We start from the raw sequence: 26,488 nt of genomic DNA, 5'->3' as shown, positions 1-26,488 counted from the left end.
TCCCCTCGGGGCTCCTCTCCTGGTTCCTCTGCGTGGTGCGCGCCGCGCCGTCCGGCTCCAAGCGACCCGTTCCAGCCCCAGGCCTTTGCCCTGCTTTTCCCGCCGCTGGGAGCTTGTCTCCCCTCCTCCCCGCCCCTTTCCCTCGCAATTTCTGCTCCTGTAGGTGTTGGTTTAAATGTCACCTCTCTGTGAAGCTCTCCTGCTTCAAGTCTTGATTGGATTCTCAAGTCCCTCCCCCTCCACCCCCCCCATCTTGGCCTGGCCCTTGTGGTCACTGCCTATCATGTTTCTGCGTCCCTCCAGACCCCGGCTTCTCAGGACCAGGCCACCCCAGTCTTGGGCAGGGCACCTATACGTGGAATGGCAGGTGTCACCATGCTTTGCATTGACTTTGAGCAGCTGCCTCTTTGAGTTGCAGTTTCAGTCTTCACCTGGACACATAAGGCGGGGAGCAGAAACTGCAGCCTCACTCAAAGCCCTGCCCCTTGGCTAGTGTCCACCTTTGCCATCACTGTGCTCCAAGGGATACCACTGGCACTGGGCAGAGCTTTGGGATGTCTGCAGCCCGTTATCTGGGGTCTGGGTGTTCCTGAGTCCCTCCACCCCCAGCCCCGGGGACAGAAGTGCTCTGACTACTCATGCCAAATGGTTTAATGTTGGGAGAAAGGGAGAGGTAAAGCAGGGTTTGGAGGAGTCACCCCTCAAGGCAGAAGGGGACAGATTGGGGGGAGATGGCTGTTTCCAAGCCTGGCACCTTCTCAGCCTTGCTGTGATTCTGGACAGGTAGCCTCCCTCTCTAGGCTTCCACCTGCCCTGCTCTCCTTGGAAGGGGACAGGGCCTCTGTAGAGGCAAGGCTGGAAGGGGTAGTGTTCAGGGCAAGAGGAGTCTGTCCACAGGGCCCTCATCATCACTGAGGGTCCTGGACAGGCCCCAAGCACATGGCAGTGGGGGACAGGACCCCAGCCTAGCTGGGAGGGGCAGGCCCTCCTGATCTCTGTCAGCCTGAATATTGGGGAGGGGATATGGTGTTGGTCGGGCCCTTGGGATTCTGAGGGGACTTGAGGCTCCAGGGTATAGGCCCTGGTAGTTGAGGGGCTGGTAGGTGGCTGGGGCCAGCAGAGCCTCAGTAGGGGACAGCAGCTGATGGTGCATCCGGGCAGATGTCCTGGAGTTGGAGGCCAGAGCTTTGTTGGGGTCTGAGGGAGGATATGGTGAGTAGACCCCAGACCTCCCCTTACATCCTCAGCCTCCCTTGTTCCTTCCCTGCTCCCATCCCATTCCTCCCCTTCTCAGCCTTTGCTCTTGCTCTTCCCTCTCCCTTCCCTCTTCCCCACCCTCTCTCATTATCTAAACGCTTCCCAGTTCTTCAAGGCCCGGCTCAGGAGCCACCTCCTCCAGCGAGCCCACCTGAACCTCCCACCCCTGCTCTTAGCACCTTGTCCCTGTCCTGTTCTCTCTGCCCTTGATCCCAAATTGTCTCAGAAATCTCTGCCTCCGCCTCTTTGTCCACACAGGTGCCCGGTGGGCTTGCTGAACATGCTGAAGCCCCTTGCTGGAGGCCCTATGGCCCTGTCAGCTCACTTCCTGCCCACCGTGCATGCTCTGGTCCTCCGGGGGGCTAACCTTTTTCCTGCTCTGCGGGGCCTTTCAGCAGGCAGGAGCTGAGGCTGCTGTGACTCCGGGCCGGGATGCTGAGCAGGGCTCGTGGAGATAGAGTCCTGAAGATGCGACAAGCAGGAATGGAGGCAGGAGGCCAGGGGGAGAGCCCAGGCCAAGGGTCGTGATCAGTCAGGCAGTGGGACCCCAGGACGAGTCAGTGGGCATGACCCTCAGAGAAGGGCAGGAGCCAAGGCCTTAGGAGAGGCCCCGGGGGTGGGGGGTGAGGGGCTGGGTTAGGGCAGCCGGGCGGAGCTGTCCGGGCCCAGACAGTACCGGGAGTCCGAGTCAGTCTCCCTAAAGCCCTTGGCAAAAGGGTTGCTGGCGATTTTCAGCTGGGTGATCTGCAGAGGAGAAAGTACGGTTATGGGCCAGCCCTGAGCCAGGGAAAGGCTGTGGGGCCCCACATTCAGCCACCCTATCTTCCCTGGACACCCCAATCAGGAGGCCCTGGGACCTGGGCCCCTCAGCCCAGGAGCCATTGGGCATGATGGCAGGGGAATGATCGAGGGCAGAGGTCCGCTGAGTCCTAGAGAAGGAGAGAAGGGCAGGGCTCTGTGAGCACGTGGGAGCTCAGAGCCTTGGGCCTCAGTCTCCGTGCCTGTGAAATGGGCTGGCAGCTGCCTCGTGAGCTGTGGCCCAACCCACCCGGTGGTTCTGATAGGCTGTCACGGCCGTGAACTGGGTCTCTGTGAAGATGAAGGACTTGAAGTTCTCCTGGGCGTAGCGCTCACTGTCCTTGCGTGGGTCCACGAAGACCACGTGGAACCGGGGCTGGTAGCGGTGCATGGAGTTGAGAATGATCTGGAGGGGGTTGCAGAAGGCCGTGTGCAGGGGAGGAGCAGCAGACCCTCCCCAAGGCTAAGTCCTCTCCAGGGCGGGAAGACTGCCTTTCTTATAATAGGGGTGCCGAGTCTGGCCTTGAGAGCCTACGGTTCTGCGGCAAAGGCCCCTTTATGCCTGAGCATTTTTGCCACTTGGCCTTCTCTCACATCCACATCCCGATGTCAGCTTTACCTTCAGAAATATCCAGAATCTGACCACCTCTCCAACCCCACCACCTCCACTCTGCCTGATCACCATCATGTCCCCCTGGATTTCCTCAGCCACCTCCTGGCCAGTCTCCCTGCCTCCACCCAGCTTCTCTGTCCATTCTGCGCACAGCAACCCCAGTGAGGGGGAGCTGGGCTCCCCCTGCCATCAGGTTTCCACAGTGGCCCCAGGAGAGGCCTCCCTGACACCTGTCAGCCCCTGCTCAAAAGCCTCCTGTGACCACTGCACAGAGTAAAAGCCAGAGCCCTCTCCACAGCCTACGGGCTCTGCAGATCAGCCCTGGCAGCCTCAGGGTCTCTCCAACCATCTCGCCTATTCACCCCACTTCAGCCACATGGGAGCCTCCTTGCACTTCCCCCACTGACTGGCCCCAAATTCTGCAGCCTCAGGGCCTTTGCACTTGCTGTTCTGTCCCCTGCAACAGCTCCCACTTCTGTGTGCACAGGCTGCCTTCCCCATTTCCTTTAGATCTCTCTTCAAATATTGCCTCAGCAGTTTCTAGAACCCCCCCCCCCGAATGGACAATTCACCTCTGTCTCAGCACCCCCTCCCTGGTTCCTTTTTCTCCTGGTATTTATCACCATCTGAGACACTACACACAGGACCTTCTGGATTCTTTGCTTACCATCTGCCCCCTACCCCAGGAGGTGAGCCCCATGGAGGTAGGGATCTTTGTCTGTTTGACAAAGTGGAAACAATGCTGTGTTCCTGCACCCACCATGGGCCTGACCTGTGGTGGGCATTCCATAAACACTGTCTACAAGGAGGACAGTGTTTGCTGGAACATTCCCACACCTCCAGCCCACTTACCCACCTGCTTGGACAGTCCCCTCTGCTGTCCAACCCCTGGCCAGGTGAACTTGGCCACCAGCATTGGCCATCAGTAGCGGGTGGGGGTGCTGGGCACCAAGGCCCCTGGGTATTAACGACATGGCTAGCCCTGGTCCCAGGCTTCGTTATGATCAGGCCCCAGTGTCCCCAGCCCTGGCTTAACCCCTCCCCACCGTGGCTGGGCCTCACGTGGCCATTGTCGTCCAGCAGGTTGTTGGTCAGCTTGAGCTTGTCAAAGGACACAATCTGGCGCATCCACTGCGCGCCCTTGGCCGGCGAGTCCGGGTGGAAGTGCACACGACCAGGCGTGACTGGGTCTGCTTTGCCTGCCACCAGCCAGGCTGAGCTGTGAAAGGCGTACCTGGGGGGCAGAGCAGGTGGCAGGGGGGCCCCATCTGTACCCCACGGCACTCATCTGCTGCCCCCACCTGGAGCCAGGGGCAGAGGGGCCATCCCTCAACATTACTGCCCATGCACTATCCCCATCTTGCACATGAGGAACCCCAAGAATGCTGTCCGGCCTTGAGTTCCCTGTGGCTGCACTGGGCTAGCCCACTCTGCCTGCCCAGGCTAGCCCGCTACCCACTTGAGACTGTTGGCTGCCCTGAGCTGGGCTCCCGCCCTGCCTTCAGGCTCCCACTGTCGCCCCAGGATAGGCCTCCCTGCTGCTGCTCCGACTGGCCCCTGGCTCCCCCCAGAGTGCAGGTAGGGGTCTCCTCCCTGGCTCAGCCCCTGCTCTCTGAGCTGCTTCCCTGGCCAGCCCCCAGACCTGTATCTTTTGTCGTCCAGAGGCACGAAGTCCATGAGCAGGGCATAGTCAGCCAGTGTGTCCATGCCCAGGATCTTCACCTGGAAGGTGGGGAACATCCTCCTGCAGGAGAGAGGTGCTCAGCAGCCCAAATGCAGCTTCAGCACCGCCCCCTGTCCCTGCCCCGCGCGCGCGCACACACACACACACACACACACACACGCCCGCTGCTCACACCTGCCGGCCTTGGTGACAATCATCTCTGTGCCCAGCTGGTTGAATTCCTCCCACAGAGTCTTCATCTCCAGCTGAACTGTCACATTGGACACACGTGGGTTCTTGGGGCCCTGCTTGCTGGGCTCAGCCACGACTTGGGCCCCTGTGGAGCCGGTGGAAGGGCCTGACGGGAATGGGGAGTCCAGCCGGGGCTCCCAGCTGGAGCTGGTCATGGGCAGGGTGTAGGGCTCTGAGGACGCAAGTACCCCAAGGCCAGCAGAGAGGAAGGCTGGGGAGGAAGGATGAAAGTGTGGGCCCCCGTTTGCCTCACCCCTTTGCCACCAAGCCAGCTCTCATCCTTCAGGTGGCACTTAAGTGCCTCTTCCTCTAGGAAGCCCTCCCTGACTGCCAGGCCTGTGTTCCCAGAGTCCCCCTGACTGAACATCACTTCATGAGGTAAATGCTGACTTAAAGCTCAGGAGGCCAGAGACAGGGCCTGTCTGGTTCCCCAGGGAATCTTTGAGCCATCAAGTGGCCTCATGGCTTTGAGCAAATTGTTTCACCCCTTGGATCCTTTGTTTCCATATCTGTCACACGGGGTTCTTAATACCTGCCTCATAGGGTCCATGGATTACAGTGCCTGGAGCACAGCAGACCCTTCAAAAAGGACACCTGTTATGCATGATAGGCTATGTGAGGTTGTGGGGTTGGGGAGGAGTGTCTTAGCTCCGCGGACACCCAGCTGTCACCACCAGTGACTCTCACCCGTGTCTGACCTCAAAAACCTGCCTAAACCCTGCCTCCAGCAGCCCATCCTAACGTCTTTCTGCTCTGGCCTCCTCCCTTTTCCCTAAAAATTCCACTTTTTGATAAGCAGTCCTGGTACAAGCCTTGGCCAAAAGTTTTGCCGCCACCTACTTTAAAAAAAAAAAATCCTAACTACAATGAGATACTATTTTACACCCACGAGGAGGGCTGTTACCAAAAACAAAACAAAAACCAGTAACAAAGCAAAAGCGCAGGTGTCGGCGAGGATGCGGAGAAGTTGGAGTGCTGTGTGCATTGCTGGCGGGATGGGAAATGGCGCGGCTGCTGGAGAACAGAATGACCATACATACGATCCAGCAATTCCACTTCTAGGCATTTACCTAGAAATGGAGAATTGCACAAAAGGAACTGGGGGCAGCGACCTGGACAGATATGTGCACATCAGTGTTCACAGCAGCACTGTTCCCAATAGCCAAAAGGTGAAAGCACCGCAAATGTCCATTGATGGATGAATGGATGAGCAAACTATGGCCTATCCAGACAACGGAATATTATTCCCCCTTAAAAAGGAAGGACATTCTGCGGTGTGCCATGACATAGATGGCCCTTGAGGACGTTACGCTAAGTGAAACAAGCCAGACACAAAAGGACAAATCCTGAGCGATTCCATGAATCGTCCGATCCATAGACAGGGAGGAGAACGGTGGTTGCCGGGGGCAGAGGGAGTGGGAGGGGAGTGTGCATTTCATGGGGACAGAGTTTCAGTTTTGCAAGAGGCAAGAGTTCTAACGGATGGTGGTGCTGGGTGCACAACAGCGTGGATGTCCTTCATGCCCCTGAGCTCTACACTTAAAAATGGCTAAAATGGAAAATTTTGATGTTATGTACATTTTACTACAATTTAAAAATTAACACTAGGGAAAAAAAAGTCCCGAAACATGGACTGTTAGTTTCTAGCCGCACCCTAGCCAGAGCCGGTACTCAGCAGGTGCCTCATCTGAGCGTGGGGCTCGGCCTGGGGCCCCTCACAAAAGCCCCTGGGGGTGCTGCGGTCTGGGAGTGGGTGCGTCTCTCTGAGAAGGAGGGGCCCCATCAGCTCTCCATTCCCCAGAGGGGCAGGAAGGCTACAGGGGCTGAGGTCCCTCAGCATCTGGACCAGGCCGTCAGATGGGGGCAACTGTCCACTGTTCAAAGGCCCTGCGGGGGCAGGCCCATCACCCAGGCAACCAATGCTCCAGGATCCATGGTGCTGGGTCCCCAAGGGAGAGGCTCAGGGCTTCCCTGGGCCTGGGGCCTTTGCAGGCTGGTCGCTGGCTCCCGAGTCTTCGATGAGCCCATCCCCTGCCCACCTCGGTCAACAGGCCACCCTTGAGTGCTCTCAGGAACTCGGGAGGGGCCTGTTCTCTGCCTGGTTCCTCTCAAAGTAGGCACCCCTTGGGGTCAGGATTTGACAATTTCCCACAAGCATGGAGTCAGGTCTGGAGAGGAAGTTAGAGGCTTCTTGTCCAGCTCCTCCCCCACCCCCACAACCTTGATACTCAATGGGTGAAGCCCAGAGAGGGGAGGGGACAGGCCCAAGGTCGCCCATGCCTGAAAAGGCTTTCCCTTCCCAGGAATGACTCATTACCCCTGCCCGGCAGCACCCCTATATTTGTACCTGGGTGGCTGTGAGCCCATCAGCCCTGCCCTGGTGGGATCTGAGGCCTCAGCGTGGGGTGCCCCTGCCCCACCCTCTGGCCCAGGACCTGGGTCCAGCGGGGTTTCCTTGGTCCCCACACCCAATCCCTGCCCTGCCCCATCACCCCGGAGCCTGAGCCCAGCCGTGGGGCCACCTCGGCTGCCTACACCGTACCTGCCATGGGGACAGCCTGGACGTTGGCTCCTGGAGGAGACCTGCTCAGCGGGGCGCCGGCTGCAGCTGCCACCTGAGGGGCCCCTGCCTGCTGGGAGGGTGGTCAGTCACTCGGGGTCTCCTGGCCCAATCAGCGGCGCGGCTCCGTTCTGCAGGACTGTCCTTCCCTCGGAGCGATCGCTCACGTCTTGATTCTCCACTGGAGCCAGGCACCTGGTCTCTGCAGGTGGGACCCTGGTTCTGGGGGGAGGCAGGGCCCCTTCTCCAAGCCACGCTCACACTGGACTGAGGCTGGCGGCGCTTGTCCAGCTCCAGGCGTGGTGCTGTGTGGGAGGAGGGCAGGTGGGAAGGCTCTGACGTGGCAAAGCCTCCTCTCCCCCTCCCGGTCCCCTCTCCCAGCTCCCTCCCTTCCCCAGCCAGGAGACCCCCAGCTGTTCCTGATCAATGGACCCAGGCACAGGGTGGGGGCGCATCTTGAGGACCTGTTGGGTGGTCCGCAGGGGCCCTGGCCTGGTGACTGGAGGGGCTCGGAGCCTACAGGGCCTGGAGGAGGCTGGGGAGGCTGGGGAGGCTGCAGGAACATGAAGGCTGGATGGCAGCGGTGCTGCCCTTTCACGGGGACCCTGACCCCTGACCCCTGACCCCTGACCTGGGGCTGCTGCTGCGGCCTGGCCTGGGCAACTGGGGCAGGAAACACAAGGGGGCAGCGTCGACAAGCCCTGGCAGAGGCAGAGCCCCTGATGGCTCTGACCCATAAGCTGTGCAAAGCTGGTGGCTTCCTGTCGGTCCCCGTGCCTCAGTTTCCCCAACGGTAATAAATGCATAATCTCTTCTATCTGGGATAGACAGCAGTAAGCTGTTCCTATCCTAATTGGCAGGGCCTACGTAGTCCCCAGAGGGTGGGAGCCTGGCCCAGGTCAGAGGTCACGGGTCTGTCTGTTCTCCCCAGCCTGACCAGGCACCTTCTCCAGGCTGCCCCTCCTGTCCAGGCCGGCCATTCAGGGACACATAGATGGCCAGTCAGGAAGGCACAGGGGGGTGGGGCACCCCCAAACTGGTTGCTATCACTTAACAGTGCTGTTTGGCCATTTCATCCCTGCCATACAGCCCAGGGAGGGTTATCGGGCTGGACTCCAAGCTAGCCCGTTCCGGAAGGGGGTATTTGAGCCCCCAGGCCAGCTCTAGGTGAGAGCACCTCAGGCTGTGCTGGGGTCCCCAAGGCAGGTGAGACCCCCTCCTCCAACACACCTCCTCTACTGGGGACGTGGGGTAGGCAGAGGCCCATACCTGAGAATGGCCACGGAGGGACCGAGGGTTGGAGGGGCTGCTTCTCTCCAAGTAGGACATCCCAGCTCCTCCCAGAGCCCCATACCAGGGGGCCGACCTCTCTTCCCTTCAGCTTAGGGATGCCGCCTGCTTCGGGCTCCTATACCCCAGGGTCCTGCCAGCCGAGCTGGGAGAGGCGGGCGGACCCCCGGCATAGACCCATGCCCAGCTTTGCTGTTTGCACTAGGGGCTTCTCTGTGCTTGTGAAGGTCCCAACGGCTCTCAGGGGCCACCCAGTGGGGTGTGGCCAGCCAGGCCACACTGTCCCGGGATCCACAGTGGGACCGTTGGGAGAGGGGAGAGATGATGGAGGGGCTTGGGAGATTCCCACCAATCCTGGTGGCTCCCCATCAGCCTAGACTCCCAGGAGTGGGCCAGCCCGGGGTTCTGTTGGCTACTGATGTGTGTGTGTGTGTGTGTGTGTGTGTGTGTGTGTGTGTACTTGCACTCAGTTTGCGTCTGTGTGATGGGAAACACCCCCTCCACACGTGTGTGAGCACACTGACATGCACACAGATGAACTCAAGGCCCAGTGCCCTGTGCACACGAGTGCAGGCTCCTGCGTGCACACACACAGCTCTCTTGCACGCACACGTGCACACACACACACCTCTCTGCGCAACCTCCTCCCCGGCCGGCCTGCCCTTCCTGCCCGAGGCGCCTGCTGGCCCCCTGCCCCCTCATCCATCTTGCCTGCCAGCCCGTCCCTGGTGCCCCCATATCCTTCACACCTTCTCATCTTGCTGCTCGATAGCAGGAGGCCGCGTGGCAGCTGTGGCCGCGGGGAGATGGATGGGCCAGGCAAGGGTGCAGAGGGGCCGGCGAGTGACGCCGCCCGTGGCCGGAGCGCCGGACCCCCAGGCACCTTGTCAGGCTTAGGTGGGTGTGGAAGCTGTCACGCTGTGTCCAGTCTGGCCTGCAAGGACCCCCTGCAGAGTGCCTGGGTCAGGACTGAGGGGACCCCAGCCGCAGACCCTGTGCCCGCTCCTTCCTGGGGTGCTGAGGAGTTCCATCAGCCTCCCTGGTCGGACTTCCCCTCCCCAAGCCAAGGCACCTCTTCCCCTGTCCCTGCACCTGGCCGGTCTGTCCTGGGTGCAGAAAGCCTTGTCGAGCTCGCCCCCTTCCCCAGCCCGACTCCCCCTGAGCGCCCGTGGTCACTGGGCACATTACACATCGGAAACGCACATCAGGCCCGTGCCCAGCCACATATAGATGCCCCCAGAAGGACGCCCAAGGCACGTTGGTCTTGGAAACACATGTGCGTGCAGTCACACCCACACCGCACCTGGGCAGGCGCACCCGTGGTCCCCCACACACGTGTGCACGCACACGGACACAAGCCTCTGCTCGCTCAGACGGACTCCCTGGCCCTGGGAGTGAAGGCAGCTTGGGGGCACCCCTCTGTTTTCTCCAGGACAGCTTTTCTCCAAGTGGGATCTTCCCCCTGGGCACTGATAGGCAAGTGTGAGGACAGAGACAGCCGCTGCTGGCCCCAGGACACGCAGCATGTCCAAGACCATGCTGGGCCGGACCTGCCCCAGATCCTGAGGTCACAGAGAGACCATACAGGACAGAGGACACAAGCCATTAACCCCTGGACATCTTCCATTTTATAGATGGGAAACTGAGGCACAGAAGTATGGGGCATGGCAAGAAACAGGGTACACAGCAGGTGGCAAAGAGGGGCCCTGGGCTCCGGATTGTGGCTCAGGACCCACTGTTCGGATGGGAGGGCTGAGCCTGGGCAGACCTGGTGTGGGTTAGGGACCTAGGGTGGGGGCAAGGGCAGGCACAGAGAATGTGAGCTTCTCAGTCTGGAGGGAGGCAATGCCCCTCTCATAGTAGGCGGCCTCGTGATGAACACGGGGTACACAGTGGACTCCCCCTCATAGAGCACATCCTCGTCACTGAACATCTGGAAGACGGCCATACTGGGCTGCAGTGGCTGGAAGTCTCAGTCGTGGGAAGAGAGCCAAGGGCCAAGGTTGCTGGGGCCGACCTCTACCCTGGACCCTGTGTTTAGAAATGGAGACAAGTCGCCTTAGAAAGACAGTTGTCACTGTGGAAGTGTAGCCTAGTGGTTAAGGCACAGATAGTAAGCCTGCGTTCGAATCCTTGCAAGCTGTGTGACCTTGAGCAAGTCACTTAACCTCTCTGGTCCTCAGCTTCCTCGACTGTAAAATAGGAACTATAGTATCTTCTCCTATCATCCTGAGGTTTAAATTAAACCGTTAATAGTGGGCGCCTGGGTGGCTCAGTTGGTTGAGCGACTGCCTTCGGCTCGGGTCGTGATCCTGGAGTCCCGGGATCGAGTCCCACATCAGGCTCCCTGCTCGGCAGGGAGTCTGCTTCTCCCTCTGACCCTCCTCCCTCTCACGCTCTCTGTCTCTCATTCTCTCTCTCGCAAATAAATAAAATCTTAAAAAAAAAAAAATTTAAACCGTTAATAGTGCTTAAAACAGTGTCTGACACACAGTAAATATAATATAAAAGTTTACCAAATTTTTAAATTATGGGAGAAGTCGCGGCGCCTGGGTGGGGCCATCGATTGAGCGACTAACTCTTTGTCACCATCTCAGGGTCGTGAGATCAAGCCCCACGTCTGGCTCTGCACTCAGCATGGAGTCTGCTTGAGTTTCTCTCTCTCTCCTTCTCCCTCTGCCCCTCCCACTCATGCTCTCTCTCTCTCAAATAAATAAATAAAAAATAAAAATAAAGAAATAATTGTGGAAATCACTGAAAATAACTGTTATGGCTTAGCATCTGTAAGGAAGTGGGCCCCAGCCCTAAACCCTAGAAAGATGGTGCCCCCTCCCCCACAATGTTGTTACAAGTCAGAGAACACCTCAAGATAAAACACAAGCGGTAAGAAGAGCAAAAAAAATCCAACCAAGTTCTGATTTTTCCTACAAGTGTTACTTTGGTTCTTTAAACAATTTTTGAAATGTCAAAGTCTTTCCAATATTTCTTTTTCTTTTGTGCCCGTGCTCTGCGGTGCCCTCAGCACATGGCAGGTCTGCCTGCTGGGTCACTCCCAGGCTTGGCCATTCCCATGGCAGGGTGTGTGTGTGTGTGTGTGTGTGTGTTCTGCTTGGGGGGGGGAGCTGGACCCCACCCTGCTGTCCCCCCACAGGGATGGACAGGGCTGATGGAGGAAGGAGGTAGAGGCCCTGGGACAGAAAACCATCTTTGCAGAAGCTCAGTATTATATTTGGTCATCTCTCATACTGGGGGGTCCCCACCTGAGTTCCACCGGCAGGAGAAGACCCGGTGGCCCACAAGGACTCAACTTAGAAGGAGGGGCTATGGCAGCTCGCTGGGCTCAGGGGCAGATCTCTGCGGTGGATGGGGGAGGGCTGGAGCCAACTGAGCATGTGGCCCCCTCTGAGGCCTCTCCCGCCCCCGAAGGCCAGCTGGGAGTCTTGGGGAACAGTCACTAAGGAGGCTAGGGCTGGGCACCCGGCGTGGGCAGCCCTGCCGCGTGGACACTGCAGGACACAAGGGCCACGGAGGGCGTGCACCTTGTTCGACAGCGACCCCACGTGGCAGCAGGCAGAGTGGTGGCTGGTGGGCTGCCCGTTCTCCGTCTCCTCCCTGCCAGATGTAGAAGCAGGATTCCTGGAACATTCAGGAAGGGGAGGCCTGCAGAAAGAAGGACTTGCTGGGTTCCCTAACGTGCAGAGGGATGCTCGAGGAATTAACTGGAAGACAAAGAGAGGGTTCCATATTTGCGCCTCCAGGCAGGTGAATTGGGCGCTGGCTGCCCCAGATCCCTGCCCTCCGCCTTCTGCGGCCAGGGGAGGCTTGTCCAGGCTGTTGAGGGGCCCCCTCCTGCCCTTTGCAGGTGCTGTGAAGATCTCCGTGGCCCTCAGTGCCAGGCCTGCTTGTGGGGTTCCAGGGAGGCAGTAAGGGCAGGGTGTTGGGGGGGGCAGCCTCCTGTCGGATCCTGATTCTCAGGTCCTGATGACTCTGTGGGAGGCACCTGTGGTCCCTCCCTCTGGGCCTCAGTCTCCCCTGATACCAAAGCTGTGACCCAGGAGTCTCCCCACCATAACACACACACTGGCAGCTGAGGATGCGCGGTGCCTGCCGGGTCCCCAGCCTCAGTGCACGTGGGAAGTCCACTCTGCCCGCGGTTCTGTCGGCTTCCAGCTCCAAAGCAGGAAAGGCCGCGCCTGAGCCAAAGGCTGGGTGTGTGAGCCTGTCCCTGGCTCCAGGCCCAGGGCAGAGTGGGCCGTGGGGGCCACGCAGGGCTGGTTGCCAGCCCACCCGTGAACCTGGCTCCTTGGCCCCTGGGCCAGGCCCTCGCCTCTCTGGGCCTCAGTTTCCCCGAAGTCCCCACAGCTCTCAGCTGAGGCTGGGGTCCCAGCTCCAGGACTGGGGACTGGGAGGGGAGGGGTCAGGCTGGCGCCCCAAGAGGGCCCCAGGCCCTGGCCCCGCCCATCATCTGGCCCCGCCCTTCTAGGCCCCGTCCCCTCGTCTGTTTCTCCTGAGGTCGCAACCCGCAACCCACGCATTCTGTCCTTGGCCACGGAGGCCAGGGTGTAACCCTTCTCCTGCTGGGGGCGGAAGGGGTGGCGTGGGGAGAGCATGGAGGGAGCACGGGGCACCACCCACCCCAGCCCAGCCTTCTCCACCCTCTGACAGAAAGCAGGGAAGGAAGGGACCAGAGGGCCTGGAGGACTTGCAGGTGGCAGGCCCCCAGGGACTGAAGCCAGAGAAGGGGATCCAAGCCAAAGAAGCAGTGGCACCATCCCAGATGCCCCCTTCCCCACCCTCCCTCCCTCTGCCCTCCGGGGGGCAGGGCCACCTGTAGGTGGTAGCCCAGGGGCATGACAGAGACGTTGTGGGCAGCTTCTGTGATGAGACAGGTGCCCGTGGTGCTGTGCAGGTCAAAGACAAAGTTGAAGGCTGGCCTGAAGCCTTGGGCCCCGGCAGCTGCTTCAGCTCTCAGGCCCCTGTCACCTGGTCCGGATCTTCCAGCTTGGCCCTGGCACTGCAGGAACAGGAAGGGGGTATCAGCCCCCTCACAGTCTCAGTTAGGGATCAGGGGTTTAATGGGAGGGCAGCCTCATGCTGCCAGCAGGAGTGACGTCCCCAGGACCCTGCAGGAGACACAGAGCAGCTCAAGGGCTCTTCCACCGTGGCCGTTCCTGCTCTGCTTAGGGCCCTCACTGGCTCCCCCCTGGTCCCATCAAGTCCAAACCCTCAGCCCAGCCCTACCTGCCTGCCCACCTGCCCCATCAGCTTTCACTCCAGCCACACTTCAAGGCCTTTGCACATGCTGGGCCCTTTCCTGGAATCTCCTCTCCTCTCTTCACCTAGTTAACTTCTACTCACCCTTTGGGGCTTGGCTGAGATACCACCTCCTCCAGGAAGCCTTCCCTGGCTACCCGTGGCCACGTTAGATGCTTCATGTTGCCCCCACCCCTACATTTAGCCTCCTGGGTTGTGGTTGCTGGGTTCTTCCTCTATCTCCCCCAGCAGGTTGGGGACAACACCTCGGTCTTATTCCCCAGTTTTTCACCTGAGCTGGACAAAGCCTGGCTCAGAGGTGGGGCTCAGCGAATACCTACTAGAGGAAGGTGTGAACGGCGGTGGGGATACAAGACAGGCAACCACAGCCTGTGGGGCTGATCGGAGGTGAAACTTGGGTCTGGGGAACTCAGGAGGCCCTGACCAGCCTGAGGTCAGAACGGGCTTCCCGGAAAAGGTGACATCAGTCTGGATTTTTCTGAACCGGAAAGGGAAGAATGGGCATCTCGGGCAGAGGATGTGGCCTGCTGGTGGCTGAAGGGGCCGGTCTGAGGCGGGGACTTCAGTCCTGGGCAGGGCCGCCTAGCAGCGAGGACACTCCAGGTGAGGAAGGTGCTGGTGAAGGTTGAGGTCACGGCCCGTGTAGCGGCGGCAGGCCGCTTGGGGAGAGCATGGAGGGAGCGTGGCCAGCACGGGCATGGTGCGGACGCTGAGTCTCTGCAGCTCCCCTGGGGCCTGCAGCCAGCGCTGGGTCACACCTCTGAGCCCCAGGAGCCAGAGGGGGCCCGGCCCTGGTTGGCTCTGATACCCATCCCTGACGAGCTGTGTGACTTGGGGAGATCCAGCGCCTTCTCTGGGCCTTGGCTCCTGCCTGTGGAACGGGAGTGACCCTCTCCCGGCCTAGGCAGCTGCGAGGAGTGAAGGAATGAAGAGGCAGTCACGAGCTGGGCAAACACACGGGCACCGCAGACCTCGGCCTGGCCAAGGCCAGAGGCACTGGGAGGGTTAACGGGTCCCACTTCTTCACTACAGCTGGGGAAACTGAGGCCCAAGAAGAATGTAGCAGGAGGGGAAGAATGAAGGGGGGGAAATCGGAGGGGGAGAAGAACCATGAGAGACGATGGACTCTGAAAAACAAACTGAGGGTTCTAGAGGGGAGGGGGGTGGGAGGATGGGTTAGCCTGGTGATGGGTATTGAGGAGGGCATGTTCTGCATGGAGCACTGGGTGTTATGCACAAACAATGAATCATGGAACACTACATCTAAAACTAATGATGTAATGTATGGGGATTAACATAACAATAAAAAATTAAAAAAAAAAAAAGAAAAAAAGAAACTGAGGCCCAGAGAGGGGTCAGAACCTGTCAGGGGAGAACGACACGGTGTGGCTTCTCTTAATGACCTACTCTGGACTGACCAGTTACCACCGCGGATCCAGCCCCGAGGCCAGACGTTGACCTCTGAGCCTGAAGGGACCCTGGTGCTGGCGGTGGGGGAGGGGCAGTAAAGTATCCCCCAAACTGAGAAGGCACTTTGAGGCCAGAAAACGAAGCCGGCCACCCCACACAGTTTACTCGGGGTGACTCCCTGACGGGGCATCGAGCGGACGATGGTCCTGCTGTGCGGTTACTTCCCGCGAAGTCTGGACCTTAGTCTGCGGATTTCACAGAGCGAGGGCGGGCCCAGGAGGACCCCGCAAAGGGCTCGCGTGCACCTGACAGCTGACCTTTAACGAGACCAAGTGGTGCCACCTGTGCGTTGGGAGGGGGAACCCCACGTCATCTCTAACAGATTCATGGGAGGCCAAAGCCAGCCTGCCCCGATCCGAGCCTGGCGGGTATTTCTAAGGTAGGGGTACTGATCTCCAAGGCGCCCAGAACACGTGGCCCCAAGAGAGGTCATGGAGCAGACGTGAACGAGACGGGGGCCAAGGATGGCTCAGTGCTGTTGGTTCTCCTGCTCCTGGGACCACAGCTCAGTCTCGGGGCAACAGGACTTTGGTACAGCTCCCAGAGGAGTCTGGGTTCCACTGTGCCCCAGAGTGGGGGTCCCACTTAACCCTCATGCCAATTCTAAGAGGGAAGTGGGAACCCCGTTGTAGAAGAGAAAGGAACGGAGACCCCGAGAAGTCGAGGGACAGGCCCCAGGGCACCCGGTACCGCTGTGGCCTGGAACGATGTGGACCCAGCCCTCTAGGTGGGGGAGCGGCTGCAAGAGGGCGGGAGATGCAGACCCCAAGTGGAGGTGGCAATGGGGCTGAGGTAGAGGGAGGGCGCCCTGGGCAGAGGGAACAGCTGAGCCGAGGCCCGGACAAGTCCCAGGCTCTCTGAACAGCTCTGTGTTACTGGGTCATAAGCAGCAGGACAAAATTTTTTCCATGTCTGGATGACACTGTCTCTAGCCTGGGACTGCGCAGCCACGCCTGAGAGAGGAACAGGGGGGACCTGGGAAGGGTGGAGCGAATAGGGGATGCCTGTGGCCTCTCTCGGACCCGCCTCCCCAGGGTAGAAGTGGGAGGTGGGAGGCAGGCTCTTGCAGACAGGAGGCAGTCATGCGACCCTGCTCCACCAGTTAGAGGTGATCGAGAGTCTCATTCTGGGGCTGCTTGCCCCCCAGAGCGGCCCCCCCAGAGCCACATTTCCCTTGGAGGCTTTGTGCCCTATCTGAACCCCAGCAACTGATGGCCAAGAGGGCAAAGAAGGGGATGAGACTGGTGTGGTGAGGGCAGCAAAACCCCTTGAGACTCTTCAATGAGCAGGGTCTTCTGTTCTCTGCTCAGCGGCTCCATTGCCCAGACTGTGGCCCGGAGACCCTCTGATGGCTTCTCGATCCCTCCGGCTCCCTTCTCAGTCCAGGGCTTATTTTGAGGAAATGACTTCCTGGGCCAAGGGTGGGGAGGGAGGGCATCTCTTAGACCCAGGCCCTTCTACCTGGGCCACCTACCCACTCATCACTTCACCCATCTTCCACCCAACTGCCCATCGCCTCATCCATCCATTATTGGGGAAGGTCATGGAAAAACGGGATTGCGGGCTGAGCCATGCACTGGACCCGGGCACTCGGAGGCTCCTCACCCCCTCCCCTGTCCTTGGAATGTGGGTTTGGCCTGCCTTTCCTGCTCCCAGAGGCTGCCCTGAGGACATAGCTGTGAGACGGACGATGGGGTGATGTTGAAAACCAGCACGGTCTTCTTGACTGTGCCCAGTTAAGGCCTCTTTCTCTATAAACTTTGACGATTTGGCGGGCAGCGAGGGGACCCACCCGTCTTGCTGCTACCCAAGACAAGTCTCGTTTGTAAGGTTTGTAAGTCCGGGGCCGGGCCGGAGCCTGCGCCCAGTGGGGAAGTGGGACTTGCCGAGGTTGGAGAAGGATGTGCGGCGTCCCCTGCTCAGCTGGCTTTAGGCCAGCAGACGAGCTGGGGGGGGTGGGACGCTCAGCGTGCTGCTTGCAGAGCTGGGAGGGTGCAGGCTGCCCCAGGTGAAGACCCGGGCCCCGTGACAGAGCCTGCCCGGGACCCTACGAGGTGGAATCTCTGAGAAAGGGAGGACGATGAGGAGGAGAATGTTGTGCCACTTGTCTGAGCCCTCACATCAAGAAAATTTTTAAATGACCCCAGTGGCCCCAAAAATCCTAGGAGAAAACTTGGCATTCTTTCTCTGTCCCCTGTGTGCTGGGAAAATAGTTCTAAGTCTTGTCCAGGCTTGAAATGTAAACACCCCAGGAGAGAACCAAAACATCGGCCACGGAGACTGAAGGCAAGAAGGAGGAAAGTGGTTTTCAAAATACAGACTACTGGAGGGCGCCTGGGTGGCTCAGTCAGTGAAGCGTCTGCCTTCGGCTCAGGTCATGATCTCAGGGTCCTGGGATCGAGCCCCGCGTTGGGCTCCCTCTCTCTCTCTCTCCCTCTCTCTTCCCCTCTCTCAAATAAACAAATAAAATATTTTAAAATAAAATAAAACAAAATACAGACTGCTGGAGAGGCTCCCTTGGCAGGTGCATTATACTGAACTCTCATTTGTATTCTTGCAAAAGTGCTTCATCTTCCAGGAGATTCTTGGAAAAGACTGACAAGTAGAGGTTTTGATAACTAAGATCATGTGGGAGGGAGAGTGATGAAACTTTCAAGTGCTCCCCCAAGGCTACCTGCCTAGCCCCACGATCTGTCGTGGGATGGCAGCCGGGGACCTGTCCCTGTTCTCCTTCCCCACATCAGTGAGATGGGCCCTTTCTGTTGAGGACATAATGTTAGCAAGGGAAGATTTGCCTCTGCTGCAGGACACCCTGCAAGCTTCGCTGGAACATCTGCAAAGGAGAGGATGGGGCTAAACCTACAGAAAACCCAAAACCCAGGCACCGCTGTAAGGTTTGGGGTTTTGACTGATAAGACTCAGGTTGTCCCCAAAGCTGTAATTGAGAAGGGGCAAGCCTATCCAGACCCTAAGCTTGTGAAGGGGGTGCAAGGCTTTGTAGGGATTTGGGGGTTTGGGATGGCTTTTTTTTTTTTTTTAAGATTTTATTTATTTATTTGACAGAGAGAGAGGCAGCGAGAGAGGGAACACAAGCAAGGGGAGTGTGAGAGGGAGAAGCAGGCTTCCCGCGGAGCAGGGAGCCCGATGTGGGGCTCGATCCCAGGGCCCTGGGACCATGACCTGAGCTGAAGGCAGACGCTTAACGACTGAGCCACCCAGGCGCCCCTGGGATGGCTTTTAATACCCACCTGGCATAGTGCCCCTGTCCCTTATGTCACCTGGTAAAGAAAAGGCACCTGTGGGACTGGGGATCAGTGCAGCAAGCCGACCTTGAGAAAGCAGAACTACTAGTAAAGCAGATTAAAGCTCTGGGCGTCTCCCAGGCAGGGCTGCGGTCTGCGTTAGATGTGTCTCTGCCTCTGGAAGGTATGAGCCAGGCACTGCGGCAGAGTGAACAGAAAGGGACAATGCCCCGAGGGTTTGGGTCCCAGCTTTGGAAGAGGGAGGAAACCCAGCGCCCCCGGAGAGCACCTGGTTCCTACCTGTGTACACGGTGCTCCTCCAGGTAGAGCCTCCCGCAGCCGCCGGGCGCAGCGGCCAGCAGGCTGAGCTCCAAGTAGTCCGGCCAGTGATACACATGAGCCACGGTCTTTAACCCTTTGCACTGACAGCGGGTTGTTCGAAAGGGATTAACCTTACGGCTCCGAAAATGCGAAGCTGAGGGGAAGATCAGGAATGAGGCTTTGTGGGGGCAGGAAATGTGGAAAGACATTTGGGTTCACCTGCAAGAGCCTGAGGCAGTCTCTCCGGTTTTCCTACCTCGGTGCATAAGGCACAAGCCCTCGCAATCCGGAAGCTGATGCTCCAGCTCGCAGCCGAGCCCTAGCGACTGCCTCTGGAGTGGATAGGGCCGATCGGGTACAGGGAGAGTGGCCACCACTGTGCCCCAGCAGGATGGCATTCTGCCAAGGATGCCTGATTGCCCTTCGGGACAGTGACGTGGTTACTGCAGTAATAGTAGGTCCTGTGTGCTCTAAACAACGCCCAAGACAATTGCCAGAAATCTGGGGCCATCCACCAGAGTTCCCAGCCACTGAGCGGCTGGCTGATCGATTCTGTCAGCCCCCTCCCTCTATATATGCCTTGGCTTGTGTGGACACTGCGTGTGGCTTAACCCAAGCTGCCCCGCGTTGCCGTGCAGACCAGGGAACTAGAGAAACTGACCACCACGTAGAGATGGCTTCATTGACTAGACGGTCAGTGGGGGCCACATGTCAAAGGTCATGGTTTGCCAGATGAGCCAATAAAGCATGACACCAAATGGAGGTCCCACCCCCTTCCAACCTGCAAGCAGCAGGGTTGGTAGAAAGGGGAAAGTTGAGTATTAAAGCAGCAAATTCCATTTTCTTTTAATTTTTTAAAAATTTAAAGAAACTTGGTAGTTTCTTAAGATTTATTTATTTATTTGACACAGAGAGAGAGAGCACAAGCAGGGGGAGCAACAGACAGAGGGAAAGGGAGAAGCAGGCTCCCCGCTGAGCAGAGAGCCAGACACGGGTCTCGATCCCAGGACCCTGGGATCATGACCTGAGCCGAAGGCAAAGATTCAACAGACTGAGCCACCCAGGCGCCCCTCAATTTTTTAAAGATTTATGCACTTTACTGAGTGTCACACCTCAATAAAAGTTAACAATGATGCCTGATAATAAGGATGATGATGGGTGCTCGGGTTCTGGGCGGCATCTCCTTAGACCCTAACCCCACTGCCTTGTAATTACTCATTCACAGGACCGCTAAGGCACAGGGGAGCTTTTGTGCAAAGACTGGAAATGGGAGCACAAGGCTTGCAGAGAAGGGGCTCCGGCTGGCACTCGGCACCGGCCTTAATCGGCCCATGCACTAACCCTGTGTCAGCAGCGTGTCTGGGGGTGGAGGGCACTGCCCAGCGCCGCCCAGACAAAGGTGTGGACGTGCCTCTGGCCCAAAGTGGGGGGCAGCGGCTCCCCTGAAAGCAGCAAATTAAATTATTAACAGGTGAAACCACGTCGGCTGGGTGAACTAAAGTATTGTCCCAGGTCTTGATGCACTGAAATAACCTACCAGTAGGGCCTATTGCCCCATATACCAGACTGGGGACCCCCAGTGAGGCCCCCAACACGGCGGAGGTATAGAAGCAGTGGGAGACAGCCATCGCCCCGACTCTCACCGAAGATCGACGTGCTCTGCTGCTGAGAGCACCCAGCCCCATCGCGCCTGGGAGAGGAATTATCTACTGGGATTTACAGTGGGACGCCCCCGTCAGAACGGGTGAGTTAGTTCACACCCTGGGTCAAGGGGACCCACTCAGTCTCCCCCGGGATCCCCTTGTCCTGCTGCAAGCCGGACCCACGGAAACATACTATACCTGGATTGGAACGCACACCGCCAAGAGAGGGGAGAAGGTAGGGGTCCCCGTCTGGCATAGCCGCCCCCGGTCCATCTCCCACGCCCGACTGTCCTGCCTTCCCCAGCCAGCATGTATGGAATGCACAACCAGGTCAAGTTTCTAAAGCTGCCACCCTCCCTCTCCTCCGGGCCCGTGCACATTCTGTTTTCCCCTAGTCCTATCAGCTGGCCTCTGTCTCTGTCCCCTTCACTGATTTAGAGGAATTGTAGCACACGTAGAAACCTCTACCAAATTCAATCAGCAAGCCTTGTGATAACCAACAGAGCCTGTCCTTCCTGAACACTGACAGGTCTCCGCTGAGAAGAGCTGTCTCTGAAATAAAATGGCCTTAGACGTTAGTCCTGCCTTATAAGGAGGCCCCCGTGCCATTACCCAAATAGAACATCCTGTGTTCGCACCTCTCAGCAAGTCCCTATTATGTACGTCCTTCGAGTCCACCCTGTGCCCTTTTGGAGACAACCACCCCCCACAGTTCCCAGGGAAGCAGGACCATCATACTGCCCCTCTTCCCTCAATCTCAGGCCACAAACCCCGTCTTCCCAAGGCTCTCAGTGAAGTAAGAGTAGGGGAGGTTGGAAGTGGGCTCTCAGGATGAGGACGAGGGAAAGAGTAGTGCACTAGATCTGTTCTCCTAACTGATCCCCCCTCCTCCCTATTTCTCAGAAAACCCCCCATCATTCAGCTCTGCTCTGTTTTCCGGTATAAACTCAGTTCAGCCCTGTGCTGTCTCTAGACCTCAGTTTCCCCATATGTCAGATGAAGTGGCTAGATTTAGACTCTGCCCACCATGATCTCCTTCTGGGAGTCCACGGCAGGATGACAGACGTGTCCGCAGTGTGCACGACCCGTCCTGTGCCCATAGCAGACATGACTAATCAAACTTTGCACTCTCTCCTATTGATTCCACCCACCCACGGCATCAGAGTCCTTGACAGTGACACACGTTAGGGTGACATCAGCCATTAGCCAGATCCGGGCTCAAGATCAGATCACTTCAGGCCAGACAAACCCAGCTCCCCAAACCAGGTGTGAATGGAGATGCTAGAAATCGCTCTGTATTTTGGGGGTCCTCCTGACAGCAGCCCAGGTCAGGGAGTTGGAGGTGGCGGTGGCCACAGGCAGCACTACAGTTTTGGCCCAAGCCTGACCTTAGGTCCCTCCCCAGGCAGCCCCGCACCCACGGGCTGCCTCCCCACCCTGGCTCCCCATCCCTCCCTTGCTATTAAAAAAAGAAAAGACATGGCGCTGTATTCTGGGAACCTAATTATAGATCTGATACAAGGGGTCCTTTCTAACCACGAGAGCTCCATCATCAGACATATCCAAAGAGAGGGTCGGGTCAGTGAGTCTGTCAGGGGGCTGCAGAGGGGACTTTGGCCCTGAAAGTGGCGGGACCAGCGGCCCAGAGGTCCTGCCCAACCAGGGGCTGTTGAGACAAAGCCCCAAGAGCAGGATCTTTGCACTCCCAGACAGGACCCCCACCTTTCAGGGACCACTTAACACCTGGGCAGTAGCAGGACAGAGGGGTGGTGGAGTTAGGGCGCTGGAGGTGCACGGGGAGCTCACAGAAGGGTGCAGCTGTGGGAGCCCAAGGCCCAGCCTATCAGCTGCTGCCTGCTGTCAGTGTAGGGCGGGTAGTGGAATTCACTGAGCTTCTCCGGGCCCGAGGGGGAGAGCAGACTGGCACGGTGGTGGGAGAAGGTGTCGAATGAGAACTTGCCGCGGTATCTTCCCATGCCACTGTTACCTGCATGGGCACGGAGGTGAGGGCCTGAGGCAGGCAGCCCAGCCAGCCTTCGAAGCAGCCCGCTGCCCAGGCGGGAGCCCCCAGCTGGCGCGGCGCTCAGGGAAAGCCAAGCCACTCAAAGAGCCATTTTGCAGATAGGAAAACAGGGCTTTAGAGGCCCAGCGCCTGGATCAAGTTAGAACAGAGGGTGAAGGCAAATCTGGGCCCTCCCAGGATGGGAATACCAACCCTGGGGGTGGGGGCTGGAGAGTGGAGGAGGGCAGGGCTCACCGACTCCCCCCAGCGGCAGGGACGGCAGAATCAGGTGAATGAAGCCCTGGTTGCCTCCAAAAATGCCGCTGCTGGTCCGATCCAGCATCTGGGTCACTACCTGGGGGGAGATGGGAGAGGCCCGGTGGTGGGCTCGTCATCAGTAAAGAGGACTTGAGTCCCCAACCATTCCATGGGGAGCAGAGGAGCCTTCCCTGTTCCCACCCTCTACTGAGATGTCTCCCCTGTGAGCACTTTCCCCACAGAGGGGAGCCCGTGGCAGGAAGGGGAGCCAGCGCCAGAGGGCACAGCCCCACCGTGGCCAGCCTGGCTCTGCCTGTCGGGTCCTGGCTTGGCTCTGCCCCCTCCCCCCTCCAGGGCGTCTCCTTGCCCTTACAGGGCCTTTGCTTGGTTTAGGAAGACCGGGCTCTCTGGGTAGAAAAAAGCACCTCTTCTCTTGGTGGAAGCTGCCCCAGCCACACATCTGACAGTCTTTTGGCCTTGCCCAAGCCCCCTCTGGCAGGAGTCCTTGTGCAGGGAACGGCTGTCCGGGTGATGCTGCCCTAACCCTCCCAACGTGGGCTGTCAAGGGGAAGGTCACGGGTCTGCACCTTTTCCAGCCCCTCTCTCGTCCCAGCCCTGCCCAAGCACCCTCACCTGATTGCTGTTGGAGAAGGCATACGGGGCCAGGGGCTTCTCCCGACGGCTGATGAAGTCGATGGCCTCGTCCAGGCTCCTCACGTTCACGATGGGCAGGATGGGGCCGAAGATCTCCTCCTGCATCACCGGCTCGGTCTCCCGCACGTCCACCAGCACCGTGGGGGCTGCGGGCACAGGGGACGGCTCAGCCCTGGGGCCGGGCGGGGGGGGGGGGGCACGGGCAGGGCTCAGGGGCCTCCTGGGGAAGAGAGCGTCCCCGCAGCCCCCGGGAAGGCCGGGGAGGGGTTCTCCAGCCCCGGGGGGGGGGCGGCCCAGGTGGAGCGGAGCTCAGGGAGGCGGGGGCCCAGGCTGGCCTCGGTGGTCCAGCTCCGGGAGCCTCAGGGCGGGGCGGGGCGGGGCGGGGCGGGGCGACGAGGTGTCGGGGGCGGGGCCCAGGCTCGCGGCCCAGGCGGGACCCGCGTCCTGGAAGGGCCTTGGCAGGGTGGCCACGGCGGCGGCAGGGCGGACTCACCGATGTATAGCGGTCGCTCTCGTCGCTCTGGCCGCCGATGACCACGCGGCCACAGCCCAGCAGGCCCCGGAGCCGCCGGAAGTGCTTCTCGCTGATGATGCGGCCCAGGCTCGGGGAGCTCTGGGGGTCCTCGCCGTAGAAGCGGGTGATGGCCCTCTGCAGGGCGGGCAGCAGCCGCTCCTGCGTGTCCGGGCTGCACAGGACGTAGTCGGGGGCCACGCAGGTCTGGCCGCTGTTGAAGTAGCGGAACCAGGCCACGCGGTTGGCCACGGTCTGGGGGTCGCAGTCGTCGTCCACGTAGCAGGGGTTCTTGCCCCCCAGCTCCAGCGTGACGGGTGTCAGGTGCTTGGCGGCGGCAGCCATGACGATCCTGCCCACTTGGGGGTTCCCTGGGGATATGGGAGTTGACCCCCCATGTTCAACCAGCCTTGGGTTAGATGGTCGAGGCACCACCTATTCTGGCCCATTGTACCTTGTCTGCTGGGATCTGTCCCAGGCCCTGCTGCCCCAGCATTCCGCCTTCTAAGGCCCAGGGGCTGACTGCCCTCTGGGATGCTCACCACTGCAGGCCAGCAGCTCCTCTCTCCACAGCCTTCCCCCCACACACACCCTGGTTGAAGCTACTCTCACCAGTGAAGAAGATGTAGTCGAACTTGTGCTCCAGCAGCTGCCGGGTTTCCTGGGGCCCTCCCAGCACCACGGCAAAGCAGCTCTGCAAGGTGGGGCAGGTGGTTCAAGGGACACTGCAGGCCCTGGGGACAGCTGGCCCTCCCCAGCAGACAGGGGCGGGGAGGTGTGGGACACTGGGGACTCATGGGGTGGGTTCATCCTCACCTGGTCCAAGTATTGAGGCAGGACCTTAGCCAGGACCTTCTCTGTGCCCTTACTTAATTCTGATGGCTTCAGCACCACGCAGTTCCCTGCAGGGACAGATGGGGATGTCGTGGGGGAGATGCCAGTGCCCCCCCCCCCCACACCCAGGGCAGAGAGGCAAGGAACGTGCCAGAGGCTGGGGGTACCACATAAATGGAATTCTGGGGGCCCCCTTTGGGAAGGGCTATTGGGCATGGGACTCAGAACTCTCTCCTCACCTGCAGCGAGGGCACCCACTAGCGGCACCAGGGTCAGGTGCACAGGGTAGTTCCAGGGGGCGATGAGGAGCACCAGGCCCAAGGGCTCCTTCCGGACAAGGCCGAGTCCAGCCGCACGCACTGTAGTGCAGGACACGTGGTAAGGCGTGGCGGGGGAATCACCCCAAAGCTGCCCCCCAGGGTCCTCGAGGGGCCTGTGGACTGGAGTCCTCATGAGGAAACAGGTCCCAAGGAAGTCAGAGACTCTACGTGGGTCGCAGGCGGTGAAGAGGCCTGGGCTGGAGCTGCCGCTGGGCCCTCCCCCCGCCCCCGGCAGCCGCTCACCAGGCTCTTGGCCACGGGCTCATCCTTCATCCAAGTGCGTAGGTTCTTGAGCGCCAGGTCAACCTCCTTCTGGCATATGGTGAGCTCGGATAGCTCTGCCTCAAAGACTGACTGCAGCGGAGAGAAATTCAGCGGTCAGGCCTGGGCCCGGGCAGGGAGGGGATCTAGTGCTCGGGATCCCCAAGAGTCCCAGCTCCGGGGTTATGAGACAGCCTCCAGAGGAAGCACAGCCAGGCCTCTGGGAACAGCACAGTGAGCAGTGAGGAGCACGGGCCCCAGGACAGGTGACCTGGGCTCCGGCTCCCGCTCTGCCACTTCCCAGCTGCGGAACCTGGGGCAAGTGTCTTAACCCCCAGACACCTCAGTTTCCCCCTCAATAACATGGGGGCCGTGCCTCACAGGTTCGGACGGGTTAATGCTGGCACACGCTGCCTGCCAGGGAAGGGTCTGTGAAATAAACAGGAGTGAATTAGGGGCACCCCCAGGGGGTGGGGTTTGCCGGGTGCTTAGTCCCCCCTTCAGGGAGGAAGCTGTGGGCCCCATTCCTCATGTCCCCCCCAGCCCCTCCTCCCCAGCCCCCCCAACCCGCCCTCCACCCGCCCCCCACCCGCCCCGCAGGCCCCAGCCCCGCCCCCCGCCTCCCCAGCCCCGCCCCCGCCTCCCCAGCCCCGCCCCCCGCCTCCCCAGCCCCGCCCCCCGCCTCCCCAGCCCCCTCAGCCCCGCCCACCTTGCGCAGGTCCTGCACCAGCGCCTCCTGCAGAAGCTGCTTGTTGTCCCGCAGGAAGCGGCCCAGGCCCTTGAGCTGCGCCGCCCGGAACTCGTCCGCCCTGAGCCGAAGGCCTCCCGCAGGGTGTCCGCGAAGGGGTCCATCCTGCAGGGAGGGGGCAGCGTGGGCCGGGGCTCCCCACCTTCATGGGCGTTCTCCCCGCGCCCCTGGCTGTACCTCTATGGGCTCACGGACACTTCTACAGGGACTCGCGTGTAACCCCAGAGGGTGGGGGCTGCCCCTGCACCCCTCCAACACATGGGTCCCTCCCATTTCCTTCTTTTTTTTTTATTTATTTATTCATGAGAGTCAGAGAGAGAGATAGAGAGAGGCAGCGGCAGACTCCCCGCCTAGCGGGGAGCCCGATGCGGGACTCGATCCCAGGATCCTGGGATCGTGACCTGAGCCGAAGGCAGACGCTTAACGACTGAGCCACCCAGGCGCCCCCCTCCCATTTCCTTCTGAGCACTTCCTGGAGGAGCGAGGCCTGAGTGGGCCACTGGCACCACCCACCCTC

At 59.7% G+C, this 26,488-nt stretch overlaps 3 protein-coding genes across 3 annotated transcripts; all 3 read right to left on the bottom strand.

The window, feature by feature from the left end:
• Window positions 1–908: 908 nt before the first annotated feature.
• On the bottom strand, window positions 909–7,132 carry TBX10 (T-box transcription factor 10). Its single transcript, XM_078059116.1, is given in 9 exon segments — window positions 909–958; window positions 961–1,197; window positions 1,625–1,719; window positions 1,934–2,001; window positions 2,306–2,461; window positions 3,731–3,902; window positions 4,311–4,412; window positions 4,527–4,794; window positions 7,126–7,132. Coding segments are annotated over 9 exon segments (1,155 nt in total).
• Window positions 7,133–7,232: 100 nt separating this feature from the next.
• On the bottom strand, window positions 7,233–20,368 carry ACY3 (aminoacylase 3). Its single transcript, XM_078059115.1, is given in 12 exon segments — window positions 7,233–7,345; window positions 10,202–10,306; window positions 10,309–10,404; window positions 10,451–10,457; window positions 12,515–12,559; window positions 12,562–12,626; window positions 12,965–13,010; window positions 13,262–13,362; window positions 13,365–13,447; window positions 14,306–14,578; window positions 18,720–18,894; window positions 20,278–20,368. Coding segments are annotated over 12 exon segments (1,200 nt in total).
• Window positions 20,369–22,023: 1,655 nt separating this feature from the next.
• On the bottom strand, window positions 22,024–26,223 carry ALDH3B2 (aldehyde dehydrogenase 3 family member B2). Its single transcript, XM_078059134.1, is given in 11 exon segments — window positions 22,024–22,370; window positions 22,641–22,740; window positions 23,277–23,443; window positions 23,787–24,179; window positions 24,421–24,502; window positions 24,625–24,710; window positions 24,882–24,980; window positions 24,983–25,001; window positions 25,206–25,316; window positions 25,933–26,027; window positions 26,030–26,223. Coding segments are annotated over 11 exon segments (1,383 nt in total). The 5' UTR covers window positions 26,076–26,223; the 3' UTR covers window positions 22,024–22,185.
• Between the last annotated feature and the right edge of the window lie 265 nt (window positions 26,224–26,488).

The sequence above is a fragment of the Halichoerus grypus genome, chromosome 11, assembly GCF_964656455.1.
Source record: "Halichoerus grypus chromosome 11, mHalGry1.hap1.1, whole genome shotgun sequence".
NCBI lineage: Eukaryota > Metazoa > Chordata > Mammalia > Carnivora > Phocidae > Halichoerus > Halichoerus grypus.
Note: the sequence above shows the minus strand (reverse complement) of the source record. Positions and strands in the feature narration are given on the sequence as shown.